Raw genomic sequence first — 27,325 nt, 5'->3', positions numbered from 1 at the left:
GGCTGTTCCATGCCATCAAATTGATGAGATAATACAGCAACTACAGTATACCCATATCTGAGGTATCAGTCTGTACAAACCTTTCCTGATAAAAATCTAGAGCAATCATGAGAGCAATTGCGCCTCCTGCACAACACTGAAGATCTTCTCCATCCTGTTTGGGCATTTCATCATGCAGGCTCACCATTCTTGGTGTGATCTGTGAGGGTGGATAGCAGTTGATGTAAACATTTTACTGAATGTAACAGGAATGTCCAACTAACCACAAAAACAAACTTGTTTTTCTATTCAAGGCTGCTTATAGATTAAATGCCTCTATCTTGCATAAATAATGGGCGGAGCAGTGGCACTGGGGCTAAGGATCTGTGCCTGTGGCAGGAAGGTTGCCAGTTCATATCCTGCGGCCGAGAGATGCCCTCAAACTCCTTCATCAATGAAAGCTGAAGGTACTCCATGTAGCCTGTTTGTTTTTCCAGGATAGAATTTGTAACAGAAAATATCAGAACATCACATCAAATCATCATCTATATTGTTTTCAGTGACTTGCTCCTGTTACCTTTGACTTGTCTTTATTGCTCTGAAAAGACTGTAGTCTATTTCTAGTAGCGAGTCATCTTCTCAAGGATTGTTCCTTAGGTTGTTTGGACTTCCAGCATTGCCAGACGGGCCCAACATTGTCTTTGCCCAACATTGCTTTATTGGCTTATACCCCCTTTTACTTCATCTCGCATCTGCTAGAAAGGAGAATAATGATGATAGCCCAGGGAAAAGATGAAACAGGTGGGACATCACTGAGGGCTGTTTAACTTCTCTTAACCCTCCTATTATGACTTGGGAAGGGGGTGGGGGTGTCAGTTTCTCAGGGTATATAGAACATAGCAAATAAGCAATGGTTTCCTGTCCTTCTCCACCAGCCCAACCAATTCATCTGCTACACCTTTTATTTCACAGGGCTTTTAGTTTATATTTTAATTAATTCATTTCACATTCCATGCGAAAGCTCCAAATATACCACATACTCACAGAATAGACAACCAGTTGAATGCCACTATACACTGATGTGAAAAAGAAAGTACACCCTCTTAAGATTCTATGGGTTTACAAAAAGACATACGTGACCTTCACCTAGACCTCACCAAGTCCTAACAGTAGATAAATCTATTGTTACTTATTATTCAAAATAAATAATTATTAAACAAAAAACATTGATCATCAGGAAGTGCTTCCATCACGAAGTGAGAAAGATCAAATAAAAATGGAGAAATTCAAAGTCACAGGAGTGGGCACCCCAGCAAATTCACCCCTAGGTCAGACCTAGAGATCACAACGAACTTGAAAGCTACATCCAGAGATCTACAGGCAATAGTAGATCAATACGGTAAACAGTAGAGTACAGTACATGGTACTATGATTAGGAAAAAACTGAACAAGAATGGGTTTTGTGGAAGAGGAGACAGGAGATCTCCTTGTCTCCAAAAAGAACATTGCACAGCTTAGGTTTGCAAAACAACACCTGAATGAACCATGAGGCTTCTGGAACGATGAGATGAGATCACAGTGGAGTTATTTGGCCATAGTAGAAAACCAAACACTGCGCATCACCACAAGAACCTCATACCAACTGTCCAGCATGGTGGTAGAGGGATGATGATGTGGGCTGCTTTGCAGCCGCAGGACCTAGACACCTCACAATCATTGAGACCACCATGAATTCCTCTCTAGAGCAGTGCATTCTAGAGGAAAATGTGAGAACATCTGTCCAGAAGATGAAAGTAGATCATGCAACAGAAAAAAAGATCCAAATCACACCAATAAATCTATGAATGAATGGCTGAAAAAGAAAAGAATAAGGATTCTGGGATGGCCAAATCAAAATCTAGATCTCAACTCCATTGAGATGATGTGGCGGAACCTAAAGAGAGGTATGCATAAGCGAATGACCTCAAACATCACCAAACTTAAGCAATTTTTTAAGGAGTGGGTCAGAATTCTTCCCAGGCGAAGTGAGAGAATGACAAACTTTTACAGGAAATGCTTACTTTAAGTTAATTGCTGATAAAGGGGGTTCCACATGTTACTGAATCATGGGATACTTTTACTTTTTCATACAATCCTACTGAATGTTGGCAATTTTTTTCATTTAATAATGAAAAAGTAAAATTTACAGTATGTGTGTTATCCCGTACATAAAGTTACCTTTATCTACTATAAGGACTTGTTTAGGACTTGATAACGGTCAGATGTCTTAATATGTAAAACCATATCGTAAGGGGGCATACTTTCTTTTTCACATTACTGTATGCAACACTACCGGGATATCACACTCTATTTCTTGCCTGGCTTGATAGATAGGGAATAAGTAGACTCCTCTTTGTTCCTGTGAGATGGAGAAAACTACACAGCCCTTGAGAACTGCCCAATCCATAGACTCAGTGGAGGACTACACGTCCTCAAGACAGCTGGGACACAACACAGGGACTTACACATGTAAGGCTTCTTGACATGATGTTGAATATGACAGGCTCAATAATCCCTGCCACACACAAAGTTTCATGTTGCACCTACTAGATGAAGGAGAGCCAATACACTATTTAATCAGCATCTTCTATTCTCTGAAATATGACAGACACACAAAAATGCCTCTGTGTCTTAACTATCAGACATTTTTTGAAGGAGCTAATTGGTCCGTTGTACATTAAAAGCAAGAAGCCAGTAGATCACAGTAAAACATTGTGTTCTTTCCTTTATGAGAATGATGTTTAACTCCTGCTTACATTGTTTCTTGCTTTGCTGCACTGGGCTGAATTAATAGCTCTAGGAACATGGTCATGTACAGTATGCAACCACATCACCTATGTCCAAATGTGCTTCGCACAATGTGATATGTCCAAAAGGGACAGTACCTGGATCTTTAGATAGTCAGGTAATCCAGTACATAAATGTCATTGAGCAGTGTCAAAATAAATGGCCTAAAAGCAACAATCTAAAATTTCTGGTAATTTCCAACCGAAGACAGGCTTGTTTTATTTTAATTAGGAAAGAGAATTTAAAAAGCAGGGGAAAGAATGACATCACTAACATAAAGCAGCTCAGTCTGAGCTCTAAAAAACTACTCTTCCTGCAGGTTAGTGCAGCTGCCATTCACATTCAAAATAACAGGAACATCTTATTTAAAATAAACATCCAATTACATAGGCAGTCAGAAATAGTTGCTTCTTTTGTCTGGTCAGGGAGTTAATTTCTTTCAGCATACTGTCAAACAGTAGAGTTTCCCCTCTAAGAATAAAAAAAAAACACGCAAAACACGCACACATTCTTATGATAGTTCTATAGTGGTACAGAGATATTTTTCCCTCATATGGGTCAGTTGACACATTGAGAGTTTTGGGGAACAGTTCTTTACATTACTTGTCTCTCCATGAATCCAGGAATCACATGCTTAATGACTTAGACCCTCCCCTTAAGGAAAAACATTTGATATATACCTCCATGCACCTTGAGTAATTTTTAATAATTTTTAATCAATTATTAAAATAATTTTAAGAAATGTTGAGTAATATCGGTGCAAGTGCTGAACCAGCACTGGAAGCGTGCATCCACAGCAGATCTAGAATAACCAAGTGCTGTCGGCTAAAGTTGCACCACAAGATATGACTACCTGCTTAAAGGGGTCACATTGGTGCAGTACACCAGAGATCCCTGTTTAATCCCAGACTACCACATCTCAACAGTATATGGCAGGTTGCATGCCATTTTTTGGCACCTAGAGACGTGGACATGACTTGAACTGGTGATGTCTAGTCTGGACGATAGTACTCAAGCTATGCTACAAAAAGGCCCTCTATTGGCTGTTGTATTCAGAAGCCCAGCTTTACTTGCTTGTGTCTGCCCTGCGATGGACTGGCTGTTCTGTGCCCATCAACTGTGACCCTGAATTGGAAGTAGTGGTTAGAAAATGGATGGATGGAATATCTGCAGATAATGTTTTGCATGTGTAAGCTCAATAAATGCCATTCATTTACTAAGTCATTCAAAAATGCAAATGGAGTTCTTAATTCATTCTTTCCGAAATAAGTTTAACTGGGTGGCTTTTCTAAATAATAGGACAACACACTATTATTATGGGGTATGTGCTACTAATGTCAAGGTGGAAAGATCACATACAACAGATGATTCCTGGGTGCTCATTCATCAAAAGCAACCACCAAAAAAAAACCATCTGTGTTAATTATATGGAGCTGAGATATTCTGGCTGTTTGCTAAAGCACAATGAAATATCTTCAGTAAGAAGTTTTTAATTAGCACTTATGCAGTGATGGTGCTGACATTGTTTTTCAGATCAGTCAATGCCCATCTCTTAGTTCCATCTCTTAGTAATGCACAATGAGGAACTTCCTGAAAATAAGAACAGATAAAATACAGAAACTGTTGCATTCACAAAACAAACATGCAGAAAGATCCATTTCAAAGGATAATTTGTGCAGTCATGAATAGATTATTTCAAGGAGAGGATATGCATTAGTGGTCAAGGCAGTCATTCGGATGCTTTGAAATACTTTGTGTAGAGCTCTAATTATGGTTTCGAAATTCCATGCAGCAGCTTGCATCACATGAATTGTAGAATTCAAGAATGCGTTGTTGAGCTGTGTACTCTTTATCACGGCTACTGGCTAGGGCTCCTCGTCATCAGTTTTCCCTTTGTCACTGTGGGTAGCTGGTGCTTGGCCCAAGTCTGTTTTGGGTTTCTTTGACGCTGCCTCAGTGTTGAGGAGATGGCTGCAGTCCTGAACGGACTGGGCAATGTCATCAATGGTCCACCTCTCTTCCCGAAGCACGTGCTCCTCCAGCAGGAAAGGACCCTGCTTGGTTCGGACCAGCTCCTTCACATGGGCACACGAGGAGAGCTCTGCAAAGAGATATTCAGAAGCTGTTTCGCTCCAATGCCAAAGAGATGAGTCATTTGATGACAGGCAATGGACATCATGCAGCTCCCCTGTCACAGCACCTCCACACAAAGAGGCCACTTTGGTAGGTGCGTGTTCAGTCTTCCTGTTACACTTAGCGGTCAAAATAAACAGAAGCTTCACACAGATGATGGCTCTTCTTTTAAAATAAATATCAAGGAATAAAATTGACCCTGATGATCACATAGCCATTTTTATTTTACAGACATTTTGGAGGTTTCTCCACACACTCAAGGACACTATGACAGATTACATATTATAACAATAATTTGCCAAATACCGTACATAAAAGACAACTAAAAATTAAGACAAATTAAGAAGGACTGGCAGGGCCACAGTTCTGGCACTGTCTAGCCAACAATGGAGAAGCATTACAGATCCGTAAATCGGTAAATTCATAAGTACTTTACTCTAGGTAAACAAACTTTAGAAGGAATAAAAACCTACCTTTGCCAAGATCATCCACCAAGCTCCTCACATAAAACCCACCACCACACTCAACATCTGCAATAAAAACATTTCCATGTTTTACTGCCTTAATTGCATTTAATTACATACACTGGCAACCAAAATAGCTGTTAAGCCACAACTGACTTAATAAAATATTCATACCCATAAATCATGCATTATTCATGTCCTTGTGTTCTTTTGACAAAATTCCTATGGTTTACAGTCCCGATAAAATACCAAATTTGAAATTAAGCAGATAATTAAGCCAATCTGAATCCTAACGTTATATAAAATAAACACACTTGAAAAAAAGATAAGTGGTCTAAAAAGTACCCCCCCCACCACTGCAATTAAGTTATCACAGGCTTTAAGTTGGATTTATTCAGCAATAAACAAAATACTTACTAAATAACTGGCAGACAAAATGACATTTTAATAATGAGAATAGCAAGCCAGATGGTAATGAAAGTGAGGAGAAATTCAATAGGCTACACATTATTATGAAATGTGAAGGTAGCATGTCTGAGAAGTGATACTGATTTGCCTGAGCTGATCAATTACTTGCAATCTGAAGCATTACATGCAAAACAAGCACGACAGATTAATATCAAGAATACACAATGAGTCAGATATTTAATTTCACAATCGATCAACAAAGATCCAAAAGTCTGTAATGGTAGAAAAAAAGATTGTGAGTATAAGGCACTGGACCTTTCCATCACATGGTCCTCACAACTGGTGAGTATGAGGCATACAGGTATGGAGTGTCACAGTCTGCAGGGTTTCAAACCAGCTCAACTCTTACATATCAGCCAGCAGCCATATCACCCTGCAACTCACAACTGGCAACCCACTGAAGCTAAGCAGGTGTGAGCCTGGTCAGTACCTGGGAGACCTGGGAAAAACTATGGTTGCTGCTGGAAGAGGCATTAGTGGGGCCAGCAGGGGGCGCTCACCCTGCGGCTCATGTGGGTCCTAATGCTCCAGTGTAGTGACGGGGACACTATACTGTAAACAGGCGCCGTCCTTTGGATGAGACGTAAAACCGAGGTCCTGACTCTCTGTGGTCATTAAAAATTCCAGGGTGTTTCTCGAAAAGAGTAGGGGTGTAACCCCGGCATCCTGGCCAAATTTCCCCATCGGCCTTTATCAATTATGGCCTCCTAACAATCCCCCTCTGTGAATTGGCTTCATTACTCTGCTCTCCTCCCCACTGATAGCTAATGTGTGCACTATGGCTGCCGTCGCATCATCCAGGTGGATGCTGCACATTGGTGGTGGTGGAGGGGAGTCCCCATTACCTGTAAAGTGCTTTGAGTGGAGTATCCAGAAAAAGCGCTATATAAGTGTAAGCAATTATTATTATTATATGAATTACTGTTTTAAATGGAACAGTTTAGGAGTTATTCCAAGGCCTTAAGGTAGTGCTGATAACAGTGAACCTGCAGAAGTGATCACAATGTAATTATGATCACATAAGCTATTCATGTATTAACAAAAATCTTCAGCCCCCAAAGACCATTGTTCTTAAATTTACTAAATGGAAAAATTACTTGCTTATTTAACAAGTAACATAAAACCTATTCCAATTCATTAGCAATAGCTAATTTAGGTTGAACTATACTGCCTATTGGATTCAATCGATTCATGACCACGTTTTGAGACACCTAGTCTATACCTAGCAATATCCATCTATCCAACTGCTTAATCTAATTCAGGATGGGGGAGGGGGCGGGTTCTATCCCACTGACCAATGGGCAAAAGGCAGGGTACACCCCGGATGTGAAGCCACAGCCAGAGCGACACACACTCTCACCAGGGCCAATTAACCTATCAGCATGTCTTTGGACTATGGAAAGAAACCTAAGCACCCAGAAACCATCACAAACACAGTGAAAACGTACAATCTCTATGAAGATAGCACCCCAGGTGCAAAATTGAACCCAGGGCCTCAATGTCTCTAGGCAGCAATGTTGACTACTGCCCATCATGCTGCCCATCTAGTCATATACTTCATTTTACTTGCTTGTAATCGTACTTAATTTTAGAAGCTTATCAAAACAGGGGGCAAGCATCAGAGTCATGGATAACAAAATCTTTGTGAAAATTTTGAATGCTTTTTTTGAACATTAAAAACATTTTTTTTAATGAAAAAAAACATTAAGAACATTTTTTAACATTAATTGCAAACTGAACACATTTCAATCTTACAATTGTACTTTGGGTAGGACTCATATTGTATACTGGTACATATAAAGAAGATGCTGTACTGATGTTAAAATACAAGTAGGCAATTTGAATACAGAGTGCAATTAAGGTGAGCAAATGAACAGCAAATTAAGGTGAAAATGTCTCTGGATTATTTTAATGGCACAAGGCACACTGTGAAAGAAATTCATATGAGCAATTATTTCTCTAGAGTAAGGATTTCCATTAAAATACAGGGCATGAAACCACCCTGCCATTCCAATCTTTAAGTCAGACATCCAATTATCTCCTTCCACATTCAAGCTAAGCTGGTTAAATACAATGATATTTAAACAAGAAAAACAATTATTTCCACAAAATTCTTTATTAATGAACCTCAATGTCTGTCAAAATCTATCTTTCCAATAATGACACCTATTTTAATAAAGTCACAACATAATGCTATTAGAAATAGACCTCTTTTTAACCATTTTGAGAGCCAATTTGCAACTATAAATACAAAATACAAGTTTTAGGATTCAATTTTCAAATGAGAGAACATCCATTTCTTTCTTGCACATTCTTTCTGTAAGTAAAATCTAAAAGACATCTGACCATGATCTACCGGAATACCTGCCACTTTAAGACCGATTTAGAAATGAGAGCAGATTAATGTTTTAAAACTAGGAGGTACATGAGGCACTGTACATTAGCCACAGCATTAAAATATTTGTCATAACTGTTGTTGAAGGAATTTTTACACTTTTGGTTATTCAAACCACTGTCTGTCTGGTTTGACACTGGACAATGCATTGATATATTTTAACCAAAAAAGACATCTCCCCCAAAACTAAAACAGAGGAAGCATCTGAAATTTTACAACCAACCAAAAGCATCCAGAAAGACATTGTAAGATTACAGGAAATAGTTTGCGGTATGTGTCAAAAATAGAAAAACAAAAGACTGCTGGTGATTTCTGTGTTTTAAAGGAATGTCAGAGGCAGTTCTTTGCCATCTTTTAAAGTAGTGTCTCAAAGGCTTCAAGAAGACAGACCAAATAAAGAAACTGGTCTGTCTACCAGGGGACTATGATGCTGTGGTTCTTTAAACTAAATCTGGTCATGTTAAACTTTCTTTATTCTGCACCCAGAATTGTTAACCAGACATGAAAAACCATAACAATATCTGAGCTCAGAAAATTCAGAAAAGAACCAAAAACTCCATGTGGACCACTGCATACAACCCACTCAATGTAATTTTCCCTTTGATTTTCCCTTAAGGGATTTTTTTAAAGTTTCCCCTATAGGAAAAATTACCTAGTTTATTTTCTGTGGAGTTGGCAGCTTACCAAATGGAAAAAAAACACAGTTTTGTTCAAATTCGAGAATGTTACATAAATAAACTTAAACAATAAGACAAGCTGGATGTACACTCTCTTTGTTCCAAATTTTTCAATTAAATCCTATCAGTGTTAAAGGAAACCCTCAAAAACCCTCTGACATGTAAAAAAGCCTAAAATATTTAAATCAATAAACTTATGAAGGGAGCAGTTTTATTTAACACATGAGGTATGATAAAACTCAAGATTCTTGCTTTACTTGTGAGGGTGTCTCCCCATTCCTTGTATACGAATGAAGCTACTGTAGGAACAAAGAAAAAGCGTCATTTTTCTTTGTTTCCAAAGTGACCAAAGAGCACCCAAAATGCAACCGCTGCCACTACTACATGGAAATAAATTTCTCCACCTACCAAGAGTGAAGAAAGGTGGGCTAAAGTCCTGCAGTGAGAGGCTGTAAACTGTCACAGGCCTGGCAGGCTTCGCCTCCACGTCATAGCCTTTCTTCAGCAGGACAGACAGCCTTTGTCCGTCTTTCTTCAGTGCGGAGTATCTAAGAGGAAGAGAACAATGGTATTTTTTATTCAGTTGTTCTTTCAAACTTGTATAAAAATTGTGATACAACTAGTTAATAATAATTATTGCTTACACTTATATAGCGCTTTTCTGGACACTCCACTCAAAGCGCTTTACAGGTAATGGGGACTCCCCTCCACCACCAATGGTTACATTGCATTACATTGAATTTAATACATTGAAAAGTAAAGAAGCCAGGTATCCCATAAAATTACTTTTAACAGCAAAATGTGAAAATGCTGCACATCTATTATAAAACACAGTATATAGTTCATACTGTACAAAGGCAAACTGAACTAGAATCAGGAAACAATTTTAAAATGACAGCCTGGTTAACAAGCCTTTATGAGCCATATCAAACTATTACTTAACACTTGACCTTCTATGTAAATATGTATGTATATTGTTGTTCCTGTCATTTCTTTTTCTTCTGTCCATCTGTACACCAACACTGCTGCTGTAAAAACAACTAGTCCCCCTCCGGGGATAATAAAGACACTCTCTCTCTCAAATCCCTCAGGAAGTATGAGTTAGAAGAAGGGATAGAGAGCACATGAGTTCTCTACTCCTGGATAAGATGCCTGTCCTTTACAGTTTCACATTGACAGAGGCCAGAACTGAACTCAAGAGCAGGAGTTATGAAGCAGAAGCATTGTCCACCACACCACTGTGCTGCACCAGTTACAATTGATAAATAATAATTAATATAGATTCACCCCAAATATAAAATGTATACATTTGATATTATCTTTCATATATAATGAATTTTACTATTCACAATTATCTTTAAACATATGGGAAAGCATGATGGTGTGTTGGCAAGCACTGCTGTCTCACAGCTGTCATGTCTTGGGTTTGATTCTAGACTAAGGCACCTTCTGTGTGGTGTTTGCATGTTCTCTCCATGTTTGTAGGCTTGCTGCCTCTCCAACTGAAAATCAGAAGCTACCTTTTTTGTGCACAGTTTTTGTAAAAGTTTTATTTTGTTTTGCATGATTTTTGTCCTATATGAAAAGAATAAATAAGCTATTTTAAAAAATCAAGAAAGCTGTCTTTAAATCTAAGCATCACCCATTAAGCAGTCATCTCATAAAAATAGCCTTTTAGTGTCTAAACCATGTAATTTCCATGACAAACGTGATGCACTGACCACTCTGTGAAGGCCTAAAATGCTATCACCTGAGGGTTTACATTGACCTTTCATAAATCTCACATCGGGTTAGAATCAAAACGACGGATGTTCTATTGTACTGCTCGATTTATACTTCAATAACAACAACTTACAGTGGAGGAACTTGCATTATGTTTCCAGTGAACTTCTTCAGTTTTGCTTCAAAGTCCTCCTTTGTGATGTGTTCTGAAGACAGAGAAAAGTATTTTCAGTACTAAAGTATTGTGACACATAAGATGGCCATGAAGTTAAGTTTTGAAAGTATTACAGCATTGTATAACAGCCATATGCTCCAAAATATGACCTAAGTGCCACACGGCCAATCTCAGAAATCATCCTTTCAGTTTAGGCAAAAAAATATGCTTGCTGGATAAGTATTTATGTAATACTAAGGAATTCTGACTTATAATGCACTTCACAGTGTCCACAAGTGCCCCAAACCAAGAGTGTGTGACGATACAAAGAAAGCTCAAGGGAGTGAACAATGCAAAGCAAAAGCAGTTTTTCAAATGAGATATTCAGTTTGGTATGGCTTATGCTTGTTTTTTGTTTTGAAATACATTTCCCCTTTAACTATTTCCTTACTTCTCGAAATGGCCTAACAATTCTTTAGTGCTTAAATTACTGGTGTCCATGAATTTGTCAATAAATCATACTTCTCTGTACCCTGGAACATCATTATTAGCAAATGTCGATCTACAACATCTTAAGACCATTTTGTACAGCATGATAGCATACACCCTTCATCTTCAATGCTGACAGCTCTCCATTCTAAAAGAGTTATTTTGGGTTTGGATAGCAAAGTCTAGCAAACACTTCCCAAGTGCTGTTTATTTGCCAAGAAATACCTAAAACACTTTAAGCTTTTTTCAAAGACATAACAAATGTGTGTTTATTATTATAGCATATTCCAAAATTGATATCTTGGGAAAATCCTGTGATTTCTAAAGAGAAATCAAGGGTGGGCAGAACAGTATCTTTATGAATATGATTATTTTCCTGCTGCAAACACTTTTTTTGGTATTATAAAAGACAGACTCTCCTGGAACGTTTACACTACCTCTGACAGCTTTCCTTTCTGCTTAAAATGTGCCATACACACATTTCTGGCACATCGGTGGATGAGTACAGTGATTAGCATCACTCTGCAGCTGAGAGTGCTCTCAAAGATCTCTTTAAACATTCACAAGTCAAGAGCCATTCATGCTGCTTTCTGAATGCAAAGACAAAACTCAAATGACAAAATCATTTGTGTGACATTCCCCTAAAAACTAGTTTGAAAAAGCCATAATTATAAATGACAAAAGGTGGCATTCTGATTATGGTCACTGTTTCGACAGGTTTAAAGAGGGATGAGTAACTAATTTACTCCAATGGAGCAGGTCAAAGCAAACACATGGATCAGGGAGTCACAGGAAGTGGTATTAAGGATATTCTATGCATGTTAACTAATAAACTTTAAGTAAATGCTGATAAAAAGATTCTTAACGTTCTACAATTCTTGGTTTTCAGCACTTTTATTAACCTCCGTGAACACTTCTACAAATTATTACTGTATTCAGGTTTCAGTGTCTCAAGAGCTACAAAGAAATAGATGGATACTGAGAAATATCAGCCCAACACTTGGCATCACTGCTGCTCTGTCCTGGATCATCAGGAAGTACACATTAGTGCAGAGCATATGAAGTGGTATCATCAGAAAAATGAAATGTAGAGAATCTACAATTTTACTAATAACTGAGGTTATGTTATAATACAGCTTTAAACAGATAAAGAAAAGCATACTATTGTCCGTAATTCTCCAGTAATGTTTTAGCAACTTTTACTGTAAATGTTTTGTTAATCGTTTCTACCTTGGCAACACTGTAATTCACCAGCCATGTCAATACGGCTCGTTGAATTTTCGAAACAGATGTTCAGAAATGCAGCAAAATTGCAACTTTGAATCCAATATTTTGAATAGGAGACATGGGATATAAATATCACACAAAATGACACTTATGTATATAAAAGCAATGGTCTGACATTTGACATTTCAGTTCTTCAGTTCCCTACAGCAATGAACAGGTGGCATATATCCATCAATAGGTCACCACTGGATTTCTGGTCTGGTATCCATAGGAGGTAAAACTTATCTGGTTTCTCTTTTGTGTTTTGTGGAAACCCATCTTAGCTGAAACATTTGCCTAAGTTGATTCAGACATTTTATCCATGTATAGCAAATTTTTAAATTTTTGGATAACCTAACCATAAGTCATTTCCTTGGTTACAGCTCCAGTGGCATCCAAAGTGTCTGTTGCTTTTCCCAATTCACCAACAGTGGTGTATTTCTGAAAACACAAAATTAAAAAATAATCATAATATTTCCCCGCCGCACACACAATATTGTTTTCTTTATACACTACTCTAGATCTGGACATGTGAAGAGCTGCTCATAAAATGCTTAACAACAGGGTTTGCTTTCACACAGGCCTTCAAGCACTTTACAAGTTACAACAACTATAATCTGATTTGAAGCAGTGCCTTTGGAAAAACATTTCAGAAACAAGACATTTCTCAATTTCCTTCCATAAATTGGATCCACTAAGCTGCCACCTAAAAGTACCTTGTGAAACTGTCAACCAGAATTCTACACCACTTCATACACATAGCCGGAACAGTGGACAACGTAGGGTTTTAGTAAGAGGGAGAGCAAACTTTAAAGCATCTTTTACCAAAAGGAGAAGTGGAAGTGAATATAATATTACTGCTTTTAAAGAGTCACAGATATGTCGAAGTGTGCCATGGGGTAAGAGGACACACAATCCATCCGGTGCTTCTTCCAATTCAGGGTTGCTGGGAGCCAGAGCCTATCCCACCACTCAACAGCCACAAGGGAGGTTACGCTCTGGATGGAAACCCAGATCACAGGACACACACAGACGCGGACACACACTCACACTGGGGCCAATTTTCCTAAAAGCCAATTAACCTACCAGTATGTCTTTGGACTGTGGGAGGAAACCAGGGTGCCTGGAGGAACCCCATATGAACACGTGGAGAACACACAAACTCTGCTCAGATAGCAACCCAGGTCCAGAATGAAACCCAGGGTCATAGGACTGTGAGGCAGCAATGCTAACCACTGTGGCACCGTGTCACCCCAGGACACATAACATTAAGTCAGTTACACTCGGAGAGTTTATTGTGTACCAGTGGTCATCACCAATAAGTCATAGAGTTAGAGTTTATCCTATGTCATTACTAGCAGGTTTTCAGAATGTTTTGCTTAAAATTGTGGTCAAATTGCATTACAAATATTACACCTGAGGAAAAAGAGGAAAAGTCACACACCTTAGAACCAGTCAGCATAGTACCAAGCATCTTAGTTCCTTTTCCAATCCCAACCACTGAAACACAATGAAAACCAATTAAAACTCCAGAAACACATACTACCATACTACACACGTATATTATACAGGGACAAGTAGAGGTTAATTCCTGAAAAGTAGAAAGAAGAAAAAACAGAAGGTTTCTGCTGTAGAGTCCTGTGTGAGGAAGGGAGCGCTAAAAGCAAGGGTAAGGTAAGACAAACAAAAAGAAAGAGACAAAAGCAGGTGAAAGAGTGTCCCATCACATAAAGATCTGGAGAAGAGGTGTGGAATTTAAAATCTGTAAATGAACTTAAGAGGATGAAAAATAAATGTGTCCCATTAGGTAAGTGCTGGTGGACATTTATGATCAAGGGTTATTTTAGCTGCAAAGGTTTTTCTGGAGTAAGAGTCCTGGAATGGCTGTGAAAGGACAGAAAAGTCAGTGTAATCATACATCTGGGAACTATAGGCTTATAGAAATCCTTGAATCCTCATTGTATTCCCTGAAATGGGCAGAAAGTCTTATTCCATTTCAACTTCTCCGTTTTACAGGAAGGCTGTAAAAGACTCAGCTGGAATCTTTTGTTCCAAACCCACCAATTATCTCAAAACACCAACCATCTTCTAGTCAACAGTTCCCGTAACAATCTACAGCAGCCCCATGCTTGGAGACTTAAACTGCATCAACTGCAAATACTGTATATATCCAGCAGCACACATACTGTAATACATGACCCCCTCCTGCCATTTCAAGACCCAGAGACATCATTGTTATCAATTTATTTTATTAAAGCGATTGAAAGAACACTGGCTGACCATCTTGTATTTCATAATGTAGTATAATATACAAAGTCATTTGTACTGCTGATGCTGTACTTGTTTTTATGAGTGGCAACATGTATTTAATGAAATTAAAGTATTGCCTAGTGCACACAATCAATTTCTTTCCATTGAAAATGAAGGAATATTAATAATTATGATTATGAATAAGGCAGCATGTTGGCAGAGTGGTTGGCATTGCTGCCTCACAGCCCTGGGTTCTATTCCTGAGGTGCTATATGCATAGAGTTTGTATGCTCTCCCTGTTTTTGTGTGGGTTGTGTGTGAAAATTTGCCCTGGTGTCAATGTGTGCGTTTTTGCGTCTGTGTGTGCCCATGCACCTGCTGCTTGCTGTGACCCTGTATTGAATAATACAGTTAGGAAACGGATGGAGGATTATAAACAGATTACGAACAAGGCACCATGACCAATACAAGAAATAGGCTTGGGATAGTCTTTGGGATAACAACATAAATATTAACTGTACCATTACCAAAAGGAAATGTTTTGTGATTTCAAACCTTAAAATACTTTAGAAGAGGACATTACTACATACAAGTAGCAACACCATTGATATTAGTCACTATTCTTATAGTATTTACATTTTTAAAATATGACACCTACCAAGCACTCCCGAAGCTGCACTGTCCAGTGTCCCTCCATGCCCAATTTTCAGGGTTTGCCTTTTCCTTTTCTTGGCATTGTGATTCAGATTGGCCTCTATACATCAAAACAGTAACAGGAAGCAAATGCAGTATTATGCTTTCATCTTATGTATAAATATTTTTTATTTTGTGGTCATAAATTGATGCATGTAGTACCCTATATTTTGATACTTAAGCCTAAAATGACAAAGTTCCTGTAATCAGAAAATGTATTCTTGCCATAATGTCGTTTAAAAACAAATGTTAGCTCCCCTAAATAACACATTTAGGATATATACTAAGTAACTCTTGCTGTAATGAGTCAGCACAAAGCTTAAATTTAAAACACTCACTATCAAATTATTTATTTGAAAAAAGTACAATTATACTAACATGACTCTATAAAAACACTTTTTTTCAGGAACAACTAGCAGTGATGTGCAGACAACGCATTCGGTATACAGTATTGCAAAATGCTAGCCCATTTAAAAAAGTTTATTTTGTAATGTTTCAGATTGAGCGAATATAGATTACAGGAACTATATTATTTATTCGATCAGTAGATGACAGAAGGTACCTTGCAAAAGCTTTTCTTTCAGTACATTTAACACATCGGCTGACGTTGGTCCTTGTTTCTTATAAATAGCAAATAATCCATTCAGAGACTGTAGTTTCGCTGCTTTCTGAGCATAAACGACACTACCAACACTTCCAGCCATGCTTTCTTGTTGTGTCGCAAGTTGGTGATGAGACGCTACCATTTGAATGCTGGGAAATGTAGTTGCAAAATACGCCCGCTATTATGGGTTGTTACGACTAAGGAGTTGAAAAAAATGTATCATCAGTACTTACTGTTTCAACACAGTCACGGTTATGTACTCAAAGTAAATTGCGTATATTAAAGTGATATATTCTTCATTTTAAATTATGTAATGATTCGAATCAACTTTAGCCCTATAGAAATCCACTATTATTCTGATCCTTGGCAAAGCTTCCACTAGTCCTCACAGTAATTCTAATGTCATCCCACATTTGTTTCTCTAAACCAATAAGGGACTGGCAATTTCTGTCCTTGAAACCTAATGTCCTGTCGGCACTGTTAAAAATAAAATTGCCTGTTCAATAATTTGGAAACACATTGTTTTAATTTTATATTTACCGGATACTATCATATCACCTATGAAATCAGGATAAAATCGGGTCTTCTTAGCTGCTTACCCCTTATTTTCAAGAGCTGTAGATGTGCTTCAGCGAATTTTGTAGTTTTATTTTCACGTTGTATTGGCTTCTTATTTGAGGATGAAACTACACTCAACTTCCTCTCAAATTATACTTTGACACACAGGTGAAAAAGGGGGAACAATGCCTTTTACTTATTTGGTGATGTTGATAAACCTTACTAATTTAGCTACTAAAGTATTGCAAAATAACATAACTGATTAAAATTTTACTGGCATCCCTCCAAAATGTTTCTTCACCAAAACTGACAAAAACATCAATTTCAAGATTGCACAGATAGACTTCTTCTGATGAATCTGTTATCTCCTTCCTTTTCCACAGCAAGACTTCCAGGGCCTTGATCTTCCTTTTTAATTTGCTGTCTGTGTGATTACAGTAGGGTAGATGCATGAAGTGAAAGGATAATAATGATAATAAAGACAGTTCCCTGAAAGTACAAACGGCTACATCACATCACATTCTACATCACTTTTCCTCACAGAGGATTTCAAATCTATTTGTGTTTCCATTATTGAATAATTCCTTGCCTTAACAGGGACAGCATAGCCTAGGGGGTGAGTGTCTGGACTCATAACTAGCAGGTTGTGGGTCTAAGTCCCCACTGCAGACACTGCTGTTGTACATTGAGCAAGATATTTCACTCGCTGCTGTCCTCCCAGTTGTATAAACAGGAACCAGCATTGCAACAACAGGAAACAGGAACCAGCATTGCATCCCATCAAGTTAGGAGAATCATCTGCTCTCTGTTTGCTTCATGCCTTCATCCAGAAGGTCTTTTCATATACAGTAGGAAGGGACTCCTGAAGTTCAGCTTTCAGCCAGGCGACCCATAGCAGCAACACTACACAGTTACTTTAGCGGAGAAGTTTGAAATTACTTCACCAATTGAAATACACAAGGAATTTAGGCCAGACTACTGTGCAAGTCTAAAGTAGAACTTTAGCAAGGACGCCAGGGTTAACACCACTTTAACTGCAGATAGTGTCATGGTATTTTTAATTAACAAGTAGTCGAGAGCTTGGTTTAAAATCTCATCTGAGGGACAGAAGAATGACTGACTGCATTCTGTATTCATTTTGTACCAGCTGTTGATTGTGGAACAGATAAAGAAGAAGTGAGAAATTAGTGTTCTAGAAGTGTGGAGTAGTGAGGAGCAGTGGTTAGGTGCTTTGGACTTTACTTTGGACAGGTTATAGGCCCAGATCATGGGCAAGGTATTGTTCTTGAAAAACATATGTCGTTCAGTATAACACTTTGTGGAAAACATTTATTATTCTCTAGATTACTATTAAATATTAAATGAGATTTTTTTCTCAATTGACATACCTACCTAAATGTTTATTAGCTGCACTTTAACCTAGAATAAAAGCAGGCACGTTATATTTAGAAAGCCAGCACTATAATTTAGTATACATAATGGGGTAAACAATCCCACTCTTTCAAACAGCGTCATTAGTTATACTTTGGTATACTTTCTTGTTCAAAAGATGGAATCTGTATCTTCTGTGTCTATCCATTTTCTAACTGCTTCTTCTACTTTAGGGTCACAGGGGAGCTGGAGCCTATCCTATCCACTAACAGGCACAACGTAAGGTACACATTAGACAGGGCATCAGTCCGTCACAGGGCAGACACAGAGAATTGCACACACTCATGAAGGGCCAATTTTCCCAGGAGCCAATTAACCAAATAGTAGGTTTTTGGGGGAGGAAACCAGAACACCCAGAGGAAACCCACACAAACACAGGTGTACAGGTCTATGTACTATACAGGAGAACACACAAATGCCATGCAGATAGTACTTCAGGTCTGGAATTGAACCCAGGGCCTCATCACTGTGAGGCAACAATGCCACTGTGCTAAACAGCTTTTGTGTAGCCAAACTGTACAGTACATCGACATTTCTGATTCAGAGAAGTTAGTGCCACCTACTGGTGGATCAAATTTCACAGCTAACCACAATCTGCTTTTGTACCAGCCCAAGCTTTTTAGCTTCAAACACCAATCAAGATCAGGCTTCAAGATCTTAAAGCTTTTCATATCATCTACTGTATGATAACTGGCTTATAAGTGTTGGAAATGACTGAATCATGCTGGTGCCTGGTCAGTGAAATAACCTTTTAAACATCAAGCTTTGAAGCTTGAAGCAATGAGACAAAGGGGAAAGGCCATTGTATTTCACTCACTTAAATTTGATGCAGGGTTTCATGACTGATTCTTCATATCTTTCATAAATGAAAAAAACTCTCTGTAGATTATAGCAATGGGTGGCTATGAATATGGAAAGACCTGAAAAAGAACAGGAGGAGTGGAAGAGTGTTCCCTTAAGCACTTCACTTGTGGGAAGGCTGTCATTTCTTTCAATTCTTATCATGAAAAATGTTTTCTTTGGGCTACTTGCCTGAAATTGTTAAATAGACTAATGACAGACTTTAAAGGATAATTATGTAACATATATACACACTGTTTAAAATAAAAATGTAGAACATACACTGTAGGATATAAAACCCTGCAAATAAGCACATTAAAAGACAACACAGAGGATATTGTTTTTTTTACTTCTAATTTAGTTGTATTTTGAGTAACAAATTTTGAATAACACCCATGCATAACTTATGAATAAGCACTAAATAAGCAGAAATTGAAGCTGTATAGATTAAAAATTCATTCAAATTCACAGATTTTTTTTTCTACAGTGCATTTCTTTTTTGAAACTGATGTTTGTGAGAAATGACACTCATCTGCAAGGTTTTGACTTGGTACGATCTGAATAATATGCTGTTTCTGCTTATCTTCTTATCTCTCTAATCATTTCATCTACAGTACATGGAATTAAAAAAGGAAGCACACCTTAGGAGGGTTCAAGCCTTACTTTGTGTTAAAGAAGAAAGCTCCTTTTCCGAGCTAAAAATCCAGAACCTTGAATTTCCTAATGAATGATCTCCTCAATAAGAGTGTTGGAAGCTCAAAAGAAAGCCTTGCTTTACATGTCAGGAGAACTGATCTAAAATAATATGTTGACAGTAACATGGCAAGGCTACGTGTCTGAGACCGGATTCTAACAAGTATTTAATGTCAATCAAGACAACACAAAAAGTTTAAATAGAACTCATGGTCCCCTGCAACCCTGTATTGGATAATGAGGTTAGAAAATGGAGGGATGGAATAAAAAGAAGAAGAAAAAGGAGAAGAACAGTTACTTGACAGGACTTTGTTGATGAGGACTGAATCCTTTCCAGAACACAAGAAAAACTCGCCAGAGATCAGTTTGCTAACTAAACTCTTTCCAGATTGATAGTTTCTCAGGAAGAACTGTGAATAAATCATGTGAAACAGAAAAAACTAATTGTCTAATTAGTTTGCAATCCAATCGCACAATGTACCTCAAGAGTATGTGCATCAGCATGTGTGCATTCCTTCGATTAATTGCATTTGAGTGAATATGAGGTTATATGCTACACAGAAGCTGCCTTGCCATACAAAATTCAATGTGATTGGTTGGTGTTCTTAGGTGTGTTTGAACACTTAGTCTTTGAAATAGATACATCTAGAAAACAAATTCACTTTAATTGGAAGCAGGCTGTGTCATCTCAGCATGAATTGTCTGTATTTCTGCAGTTTAAAATTAGACGATCTATGGGGAAAAAAAAGATTTATGTCTGATCCACTTCCCTTTACATACTGTACAGTATGTACCTTAGCTTCCATTTCCATTAATATTCTAGAAGGATTGCAGGAATTTCTTTTTCATTCTACCACAGGTTTTGTCCTTTTCTTCTTTTCATCCTTCCATTATTCTTTTCTGTAATTTCCATAAAATGAAAACACAATCACTTGAAAATAGTTTATAGGAATTATTCGACTATTTCTCAAAGGGAAGGTGTTCATAAAGGTTTATGCATTGAATCTCAACATATTAAATCAAGAAGCAATTCTGTTTCTTATCACTGCTAGTAGGAGAAGTAAATAATACTTAAGTCTCAGTCTCTTGCTGGGATTCTCTAGTAGAATAGTGGAACACATAATAGTCCAACAATCTAAAGTCCCCAACAGATAGAAACAAAAATCAGTTTATGTGCTGCCTTAGTTTTCTTCACTGCACAATTATTTTAAAACGGAATGAAACCTTATGAAAAAAACATCTTCAGTTATTCTGAAATGTGATGGAGTGTTGGACTGGCTGCATCCTATATGATTTCAGCTACTGTACCATCAGTTAAAATGTGCATCATATAAAACTCACTTTTAAAATATTTTTCCCTATAAATCCATACATTAGTTTTATAATGTTTTATAATGTAATCTACACTTAAAATCAGTAATTTCTGAAACATTTTATATATTACACTTTAACATTTTATGCAGTAACGACGGAAGAAAATAATAAATTATTGACTTCTCTTTTAGAAATATGTAAATGTTGTTCTTGATTCTTAAATTAAAGTAGCATTAATCCCCAAGTCTTTTCTATTGATATCAACAAGGTTTTTCTAATTGTAGTATATGAAACTGCATTAACATGTATTATCTATGAATTGTGCACATTAGCTACAGTAAGGCTTTCCAAATACTACAGAAGTCTCACAAATTATGCTTGTTCTTTTAAACACTTTTTTAACCTATTATCAATAGGTCCTATACTTTTTAGCAGGGTATGTCCTGTGAGAAAAGCTTAGAACTTTATTTGAATTACAACTTTTTGCATAGTACTGTACCTCATGGCTTGTTTCAGTTAAAGCCACCTTAGTAATTCCTAACTATTGCCTTTTTTAGGTGGCAGTAGGTTTTGTGACTAAGATCCAGGAAAATCAACAATGCATGTCCCTATACAGTGTATCTAAAAAATTGACTAAGAAACCTGTCAGCTAATGCTACCTTGTAAGGAGAAGAATGTGAAATTGAACCTCAATCCCATATAAAAAAAATCTGATTTCTATATCTGTGCCCAGTTTATGGCTTATGTGCTTATCTCACCCCTGTTGTGTTAAGTACTGTTGTACATCTACCAGATGCTCAGATCAATATAGCTTCTAACCCAAGACAAAATGCAATTCTTACTTGATCAGTTGTACATCTTAAGTCTTAAGTTGAGATATATAACAAAAACCTTTTGGCTACAGAGACCTTCTGCTCATACATCTATACACTACATACTGTATATTGACTGACTACATTCTGTCCCAGCTATCTCCCTTGTCAGTTAAAGGAGGCTGTGAAATTATACCCCAGGTTGAATAGAAAATAATTACAGCTTGTTTTTTTAAAAATCTGAAATACTGAAAATTCTAGCTCTGTTGCAGCAGCAATGATGATGTTTTTTTATCTTCTAAGCAGAGAGTGTGATTTATGAGCTAGTCATGTATTTGTTTCATCACTTAAATGTTTAATTGTATCTTAAATACATCTGCAGTGCACCCATTTCTGAAGATTGCTCCAGAGGTTGAACTAGCCTGGGGCCCAGTAACCGATATTAACCTGACAGCTGGTAGTGAGACTTTTAGTTTTTTGGAAGTCAGTGCTGTGTGTAAGAATGATATGCACAGCACTTGAAGGCACCACAGCCCAATAGCTACATTAAATTAAAAGCTCAGTTAAAATTGCATCTGTTTCACTTGGCCAGAATTACAAATAAGAGCCTCCTCAAGGAGAAGGTTAAAAACACCATGAGATTTCCTATTTAATTTGTTAAGCAAACACTACATTGAGGTATTCCAGACACTCTTCAACAGTAAGCACAAGTCTCCCAGTTTAAGTTCCTCCTCATTTAATGCTAAATACATAAATGCACATTAGTTTATTTTGGATTTTTTTGTAAGAAGGGCAAAGCAGGCTTTCAGCTCGTGAAACAAGCCATCAAGTCAAGTCAAAGTGCATTACTTTAAAATAACATGGGAATTATGTATTGCATTATTCATTCATCCATCTTCCAAACATTTCATCTAACTCAGGGCTACAGGGGAGCCAGAGCCTATCCCAGCAAGCAATGGGCACAAGGCAGGATATACCCTGGACAGGACACCAGTCCATTGCAATGTACATACACACTTGCGCAGTTTTTTGACTGTGGGAGGAAACCAGGGCACCCAGGTACTCAAACAAATGGAGAGCAAACAAACACCATGTAAATAGCACCCCAGGTCCAGACTTAAATCCAGACCCGCAGCACTGCAAGGCAGCAATGCCAGGCAGCAATGCCATTCACCACACTACTGTGTTGCCTGTATTGCTTTGCATACAGTATACTGTGCACGTATTTTGTAAGCAAATCTGACATTTCTTTGAAACAGATTGCAGTTCCTTCTGGAATTCCTTCTGGAATGCAGTTTTCTCCATGTGTGTGTGAAACAAAGACAGTCTGGAGTAATGTGAGTCAGTATCAAGGACTGTTTTAAAAAATAATGGCAGCAAAGAGCTTGCTTTAAAAACAATCAAAACTCAAACATAAGCGTGTTTTAATAATACAAATAGAGAGCTGGCTTGCTCTTTACAGGGCCGAAGTGACCTTGGGATCAAATCAGGAGAGTGCCTTTGAAAGCCGCAGCCCTATTATTGCAGATAACATTCACCCGTTGCCACGGCTTTTGATGGAGCCCCAGAGACCACAAGGCCTAGAAAAATGCGACCATTTGTATTCAGACACTGACATGCTGCTTCCACTTGTGAACATGCAATTATCCGTGACTACACAGCTTATCAGACTCTTCATCTTTCTTTCAAATGAGTTTTTTTTTCTCCTTCAGGTTAAACAGAAATAAAGCATCTCATAACAACTTGAATATAAAGAATAACCGCAAGTCTGGAGTTCAGCCTCATAAGGCTACTGGCACATTTTAGCCTTCAAAGAAAAACAGATGCCATTTGCTTGATAAATATAAAGATTAAAATAACAAAAGCCACAATTACTTGAACACAAAGAAGGCAATTTCAATACAAAGTATTCCCTCTCAGTGGATGTGTTTTTTAAATGGGACGATCATTTTCCCCTCGCTTCAGATTCACTGGAGATAGATGGTGCACAATTTTCTCATCTGGCTCAGATTAATGTAGGCACATTCATTTTCAGAACCTTTGCAAATTAGTCGCACTTCATCAAAGAGCAATGATGTGTGTCAAAACACATCACAAGCAACTACACGACTGACAAAAGCCAGAGCCAGGATCTTGTATTAACTGCTCATGCAAGCAAACCCTGGTTTATCTTGCAGCTCCAAAGGGAAAAGAAGAACAGCAGGAGCTAAATTACGGATTTTGGTGCTGGGAATACTTATGGCTTGTAAACTAGCACATCAGTTGTATCAGATCTTTTGTGGCTCTTTTACTTACACTGTCTCTTAATAACCCCCATGTCTGCAAGATAATTTATTTTGGCTAGGTCCACTAGACAACAAGCCAGACATCAGACAACATTTTCATCAGCAGAAAATGAATTGCTTGTGCAGCTGCATGAGGCAGGACATTTAAAAACTATTTTTTGATTTGTTTCATTGCTAGATCGTGCTAGATTTCCCTTTTCCACCATGAAGGAAACAAAAAAAAATGGCTAAGGCATGTGTCTGTTATTGCACAGAGGATTACAAATCAGAGGAATCATGTGCTCAGTTCTGCTCCTGAAAAGAACCAAACTTCCTCTTAACAGGGATTGGAGATTTTACTGTACAGTCTGTATTCTAAAATAGTTTGGATCTTCCTGGAAGGGGGGTAACTCTTGCTAATTAAAACATAATCCCCCTGAAAGCTTGAGCTTTATTAAAAATGGGTTTTATTACATGAGAAAGATCCGAAACACTAATATGAACAATTGTCTGTCTTTGAGGTCATATCCAATAAAGGACAAATAGCTACTCTACTGAAGATATTTAAATATTAATGTGTGTTAATTTTGTGTTGTGTGGCCTTAGTAAAATGTTATGCTCTGGGGAGCAACTTTAACTGATTTAAAGATCCATGAGTGCGTTTCTATTGAGAACTACAATGAGCAGTGATGCCCACCAGCAAATCACAAAACCACCTTTCTGTCTGCTCTAGCATGGTAGTTTTTATTGACTTAATAAAGTCTAGAAGCTCAGACGATGCAGGCCTGAACAGATCTAATCCCTGGTATATCCCTGATTTGATTTCGTAGTTACATGGCTCAATGTAGCCTTTAAAATCACAAGATCACCAGTATTGATCATTATTAATATAATATATATCATTATTATTATATGCCCAGGAAGTGCCGAGACCAAATCGGTTAGTTAAAAAGTCCTTAACCTGTTTGTTCTGAGACTGGAAACTTAAATGCAGTCTGCTGCACTGCCAAAAGTAAAGTTTTTAGTAAAGCCGATATACTGTATGTATTAACTTGGAGGGAACATACTATTAATCTATGATTTGGTACAAGTTATAACTGTTACTTCTGCTTTATAGTTAAACACTTAGCCTTTCGGTGAGATTAAAAGATTAATAAAAAGACAATACAAATGATAAATAGAATATATTACACTTTTTATTTGTTGGTTACTTTCATGAATATAGTTGATCATATTAGATAATAAAACTCCAGTGTTTAATCCATCAATCAATCCAATGATTTCAAGTGATCATAAGGACTGGGACTCATTCACTTTAAGTAAATTTCAGAGCATAGAAGTCAGTATTTGGTTACATATCCCTTGGAAGCAGTAACTGCTTGATGTCTGAACCCACTGTACTTTCCAAAGTCCTTGTGTTAGTATTTGGTATGTCTGGGGATGGATCCCTTGGGTTCTTGCCTGTTTTTGGGGTGTGCTTGAATTGTTTCTTTTACATGTGAACTAATGGCAAATCTTTTGTTTCTCCTTATAAACTCCTTGAGTGTACTTGCCACATGTGTGGAGTCATTGTTGTGCTGCACAGAAGCATCAGCTTGTACATTAGCAGAAACATTGTTCCTTTAAAATTTAATTTTATTAAGCCTCATCAGAAAATCAAGAGTGAGTCAGTTCCAGAGGCGGCCAGGCAATCCCAAGCCACGACAATGGGCTCAAACCCCAGGTGGGATGCTGCTGTGCAGTATACAACAGTACTCTCAAGGCTGTCATTGTAAATGAGGCTTGTTAAATTGGATTATCAGATGAAATATAGTTTTTATATTTGATTAATGTCAAATAACCCTTATGTGTACAACACAATAGCATATCAGAGGGCTAAAGTGATGCGCAAATGTGTACATAATTCTACCTTTCATCTCTCAAAAGGATGTGTAATAAATTTAAATTTATTTGGCAGCAATAGGTGTTCTGTGTTAACAGAATACTCATTCACCTCAGGGTGTAGCTATCTTATATTCTTGGGCATTAACTAATAAGGATCTATTTCTGTAGCTCTAAATGATGCTTTTCAAAACGTCTTATTAAACAATTTTAATGAACACCACTGATGGAGATGGATACCAAAAAGTATTAAAAAAGTTTGATGTCTAAAGTATTGACAAAATGTCAATGTCAAACTATACTTTTTGAAAGATTAAAGCACTGCAAAATGGTATTTTAATATTATACCATATGCAATATGATATTCATGCTTCTGCAAAATACATACTTCTACTGAGAAGCCCAAGTTGTATTTGTGACCTATTTGTTCAAAGCTGTAAAACAAGAAACTGATTTAGAGAAAAAAATCCTTTTGCTTTTGAAAAATTTTAAATCAAATTTAGTAGTCACATGTTGCCCTGTGGCTCACTATCCACTTTCCTTGGTCAGAAAACAGTAAAAACAATATTTCAGTGACAAAGCAAACTAAGAAATCAAGAATGCAGTCTTTAATGTATCTGAGGATGATTAATAAAGTGATCATTTACAATGGCAACTGTGTGAAGCAAGCATCGTAAATAACATTGTTTTTCATACATACAAGGGAAAGCACATTATCTAATATTATGGTTTAACATGTCCAGACATAGACATCACAATGTAAGGTGCCAATGCAATATTTTACAGTGTGCACAAGGAAGACAAAAGTTTCACAGGAACTTACTTGAAACATAATTTATTATCCAAAATGTGTGGTGAATATTTCAGTTATTGTTCATTATACCTTGCAGTATTTCTGTGACGGTGTGAAGTCGTGTGATGCCCTAACAAAACTGAAATCTATATCAAAATTGTTAAATAGCACATAATTTGAATTGAACAAAACCATTTTCCCGTAAAATGCAGAAAGACCCAAAAACGCTCAGGGTTCTTATTTGTTGGTGGGACATGTACTGCAATATAAAATTTATAGGAATTCTGGGAAGATTTTAAAAATTAAAAAATAAAATTAATCTCCAGCGTTGACTAAAAAAATATCACAGCAGTAAAGTAATTCCCATTTGGCTTATACAAATACATACTGTACTGCAATTCCCTTGCAATATACAAGGGATGGGCATACTTAAATATTTAATTAAACATGTCAACAACTGTTGTTCTATAACTAAATTTGATGGAGAATTAGATTATAATTTGCAGTGAATTTTGATTTTTGAAAAATAAATTTTCAACAATAATGTAATGCACAATTGGATGCCTATATATCTGGGAAATCAGCCAAAAATACTTTCTGAAGACATTTTAACATACAA

The 27,325-nt window shown here is 37.3% G+C and overlaps 1 protein-coding gene across 1 annotated transcript; it reads right to left on the bottom strand.

Moving 5' to 3' along the window:
• Positions 1 to 2,989: 2,989 nt before the first annotated feature.
• On the bottom strand, positions 2,990 to 16,239 carry trub1 (TruB pseudouridine (psi) synthase family member 1). The gene is made up of 8 exons (XM_088635857.1): positions 16,079 to 16,239; positions 15,482 to 15,577; positions 14,018 to 14,073; positions 12,933 to 13,014; positions 10,798 to 10,870; positions 9,351 to 9,490; positions 5,412 to 5,468; positions 2,990 to 4,906 (listed from the first exon to the last, which is right to left on the bottom strand). The coding sequence occupies exons 1-8, from the start codon at positions 16,218 to 16,220 to the stop codon at positions 4,671 to 4,673; spliced, it is 882 nt and encodes a 293-aa protein (XP_088491983.1). The 5' UTR covers positions 16,221 to 16,239; the 3' UTR covers positions 2,990 to 4,670.
• Between the last annotated feature and the right edge of the window lie 11,086 nt (positions 16,240 to 27,325).

Source organism: Lepisosteus platostomus, chromosome 6 (assembly GCF_059453375.1).
Source record: "Lepisosteus platostomus isolate fLepPlt1 chromosome 6, fLepPlt1.hap1, whole genome shotgun sequence".
In the NCBI taxonomy this organism is placed as follows: domain Eukaryota; kingdom Metazoa; phylum Chordata; class Actinopteri; order Semionotiformes; family Lepisosteidae; genus Lepisosteus; species Lepisosteus platostomus.
The sequence above is the reverse complement of the archived record's forward strand: the minus strand, read 5'-3'. Positions and strand labels throughout refer to the sequence as shown.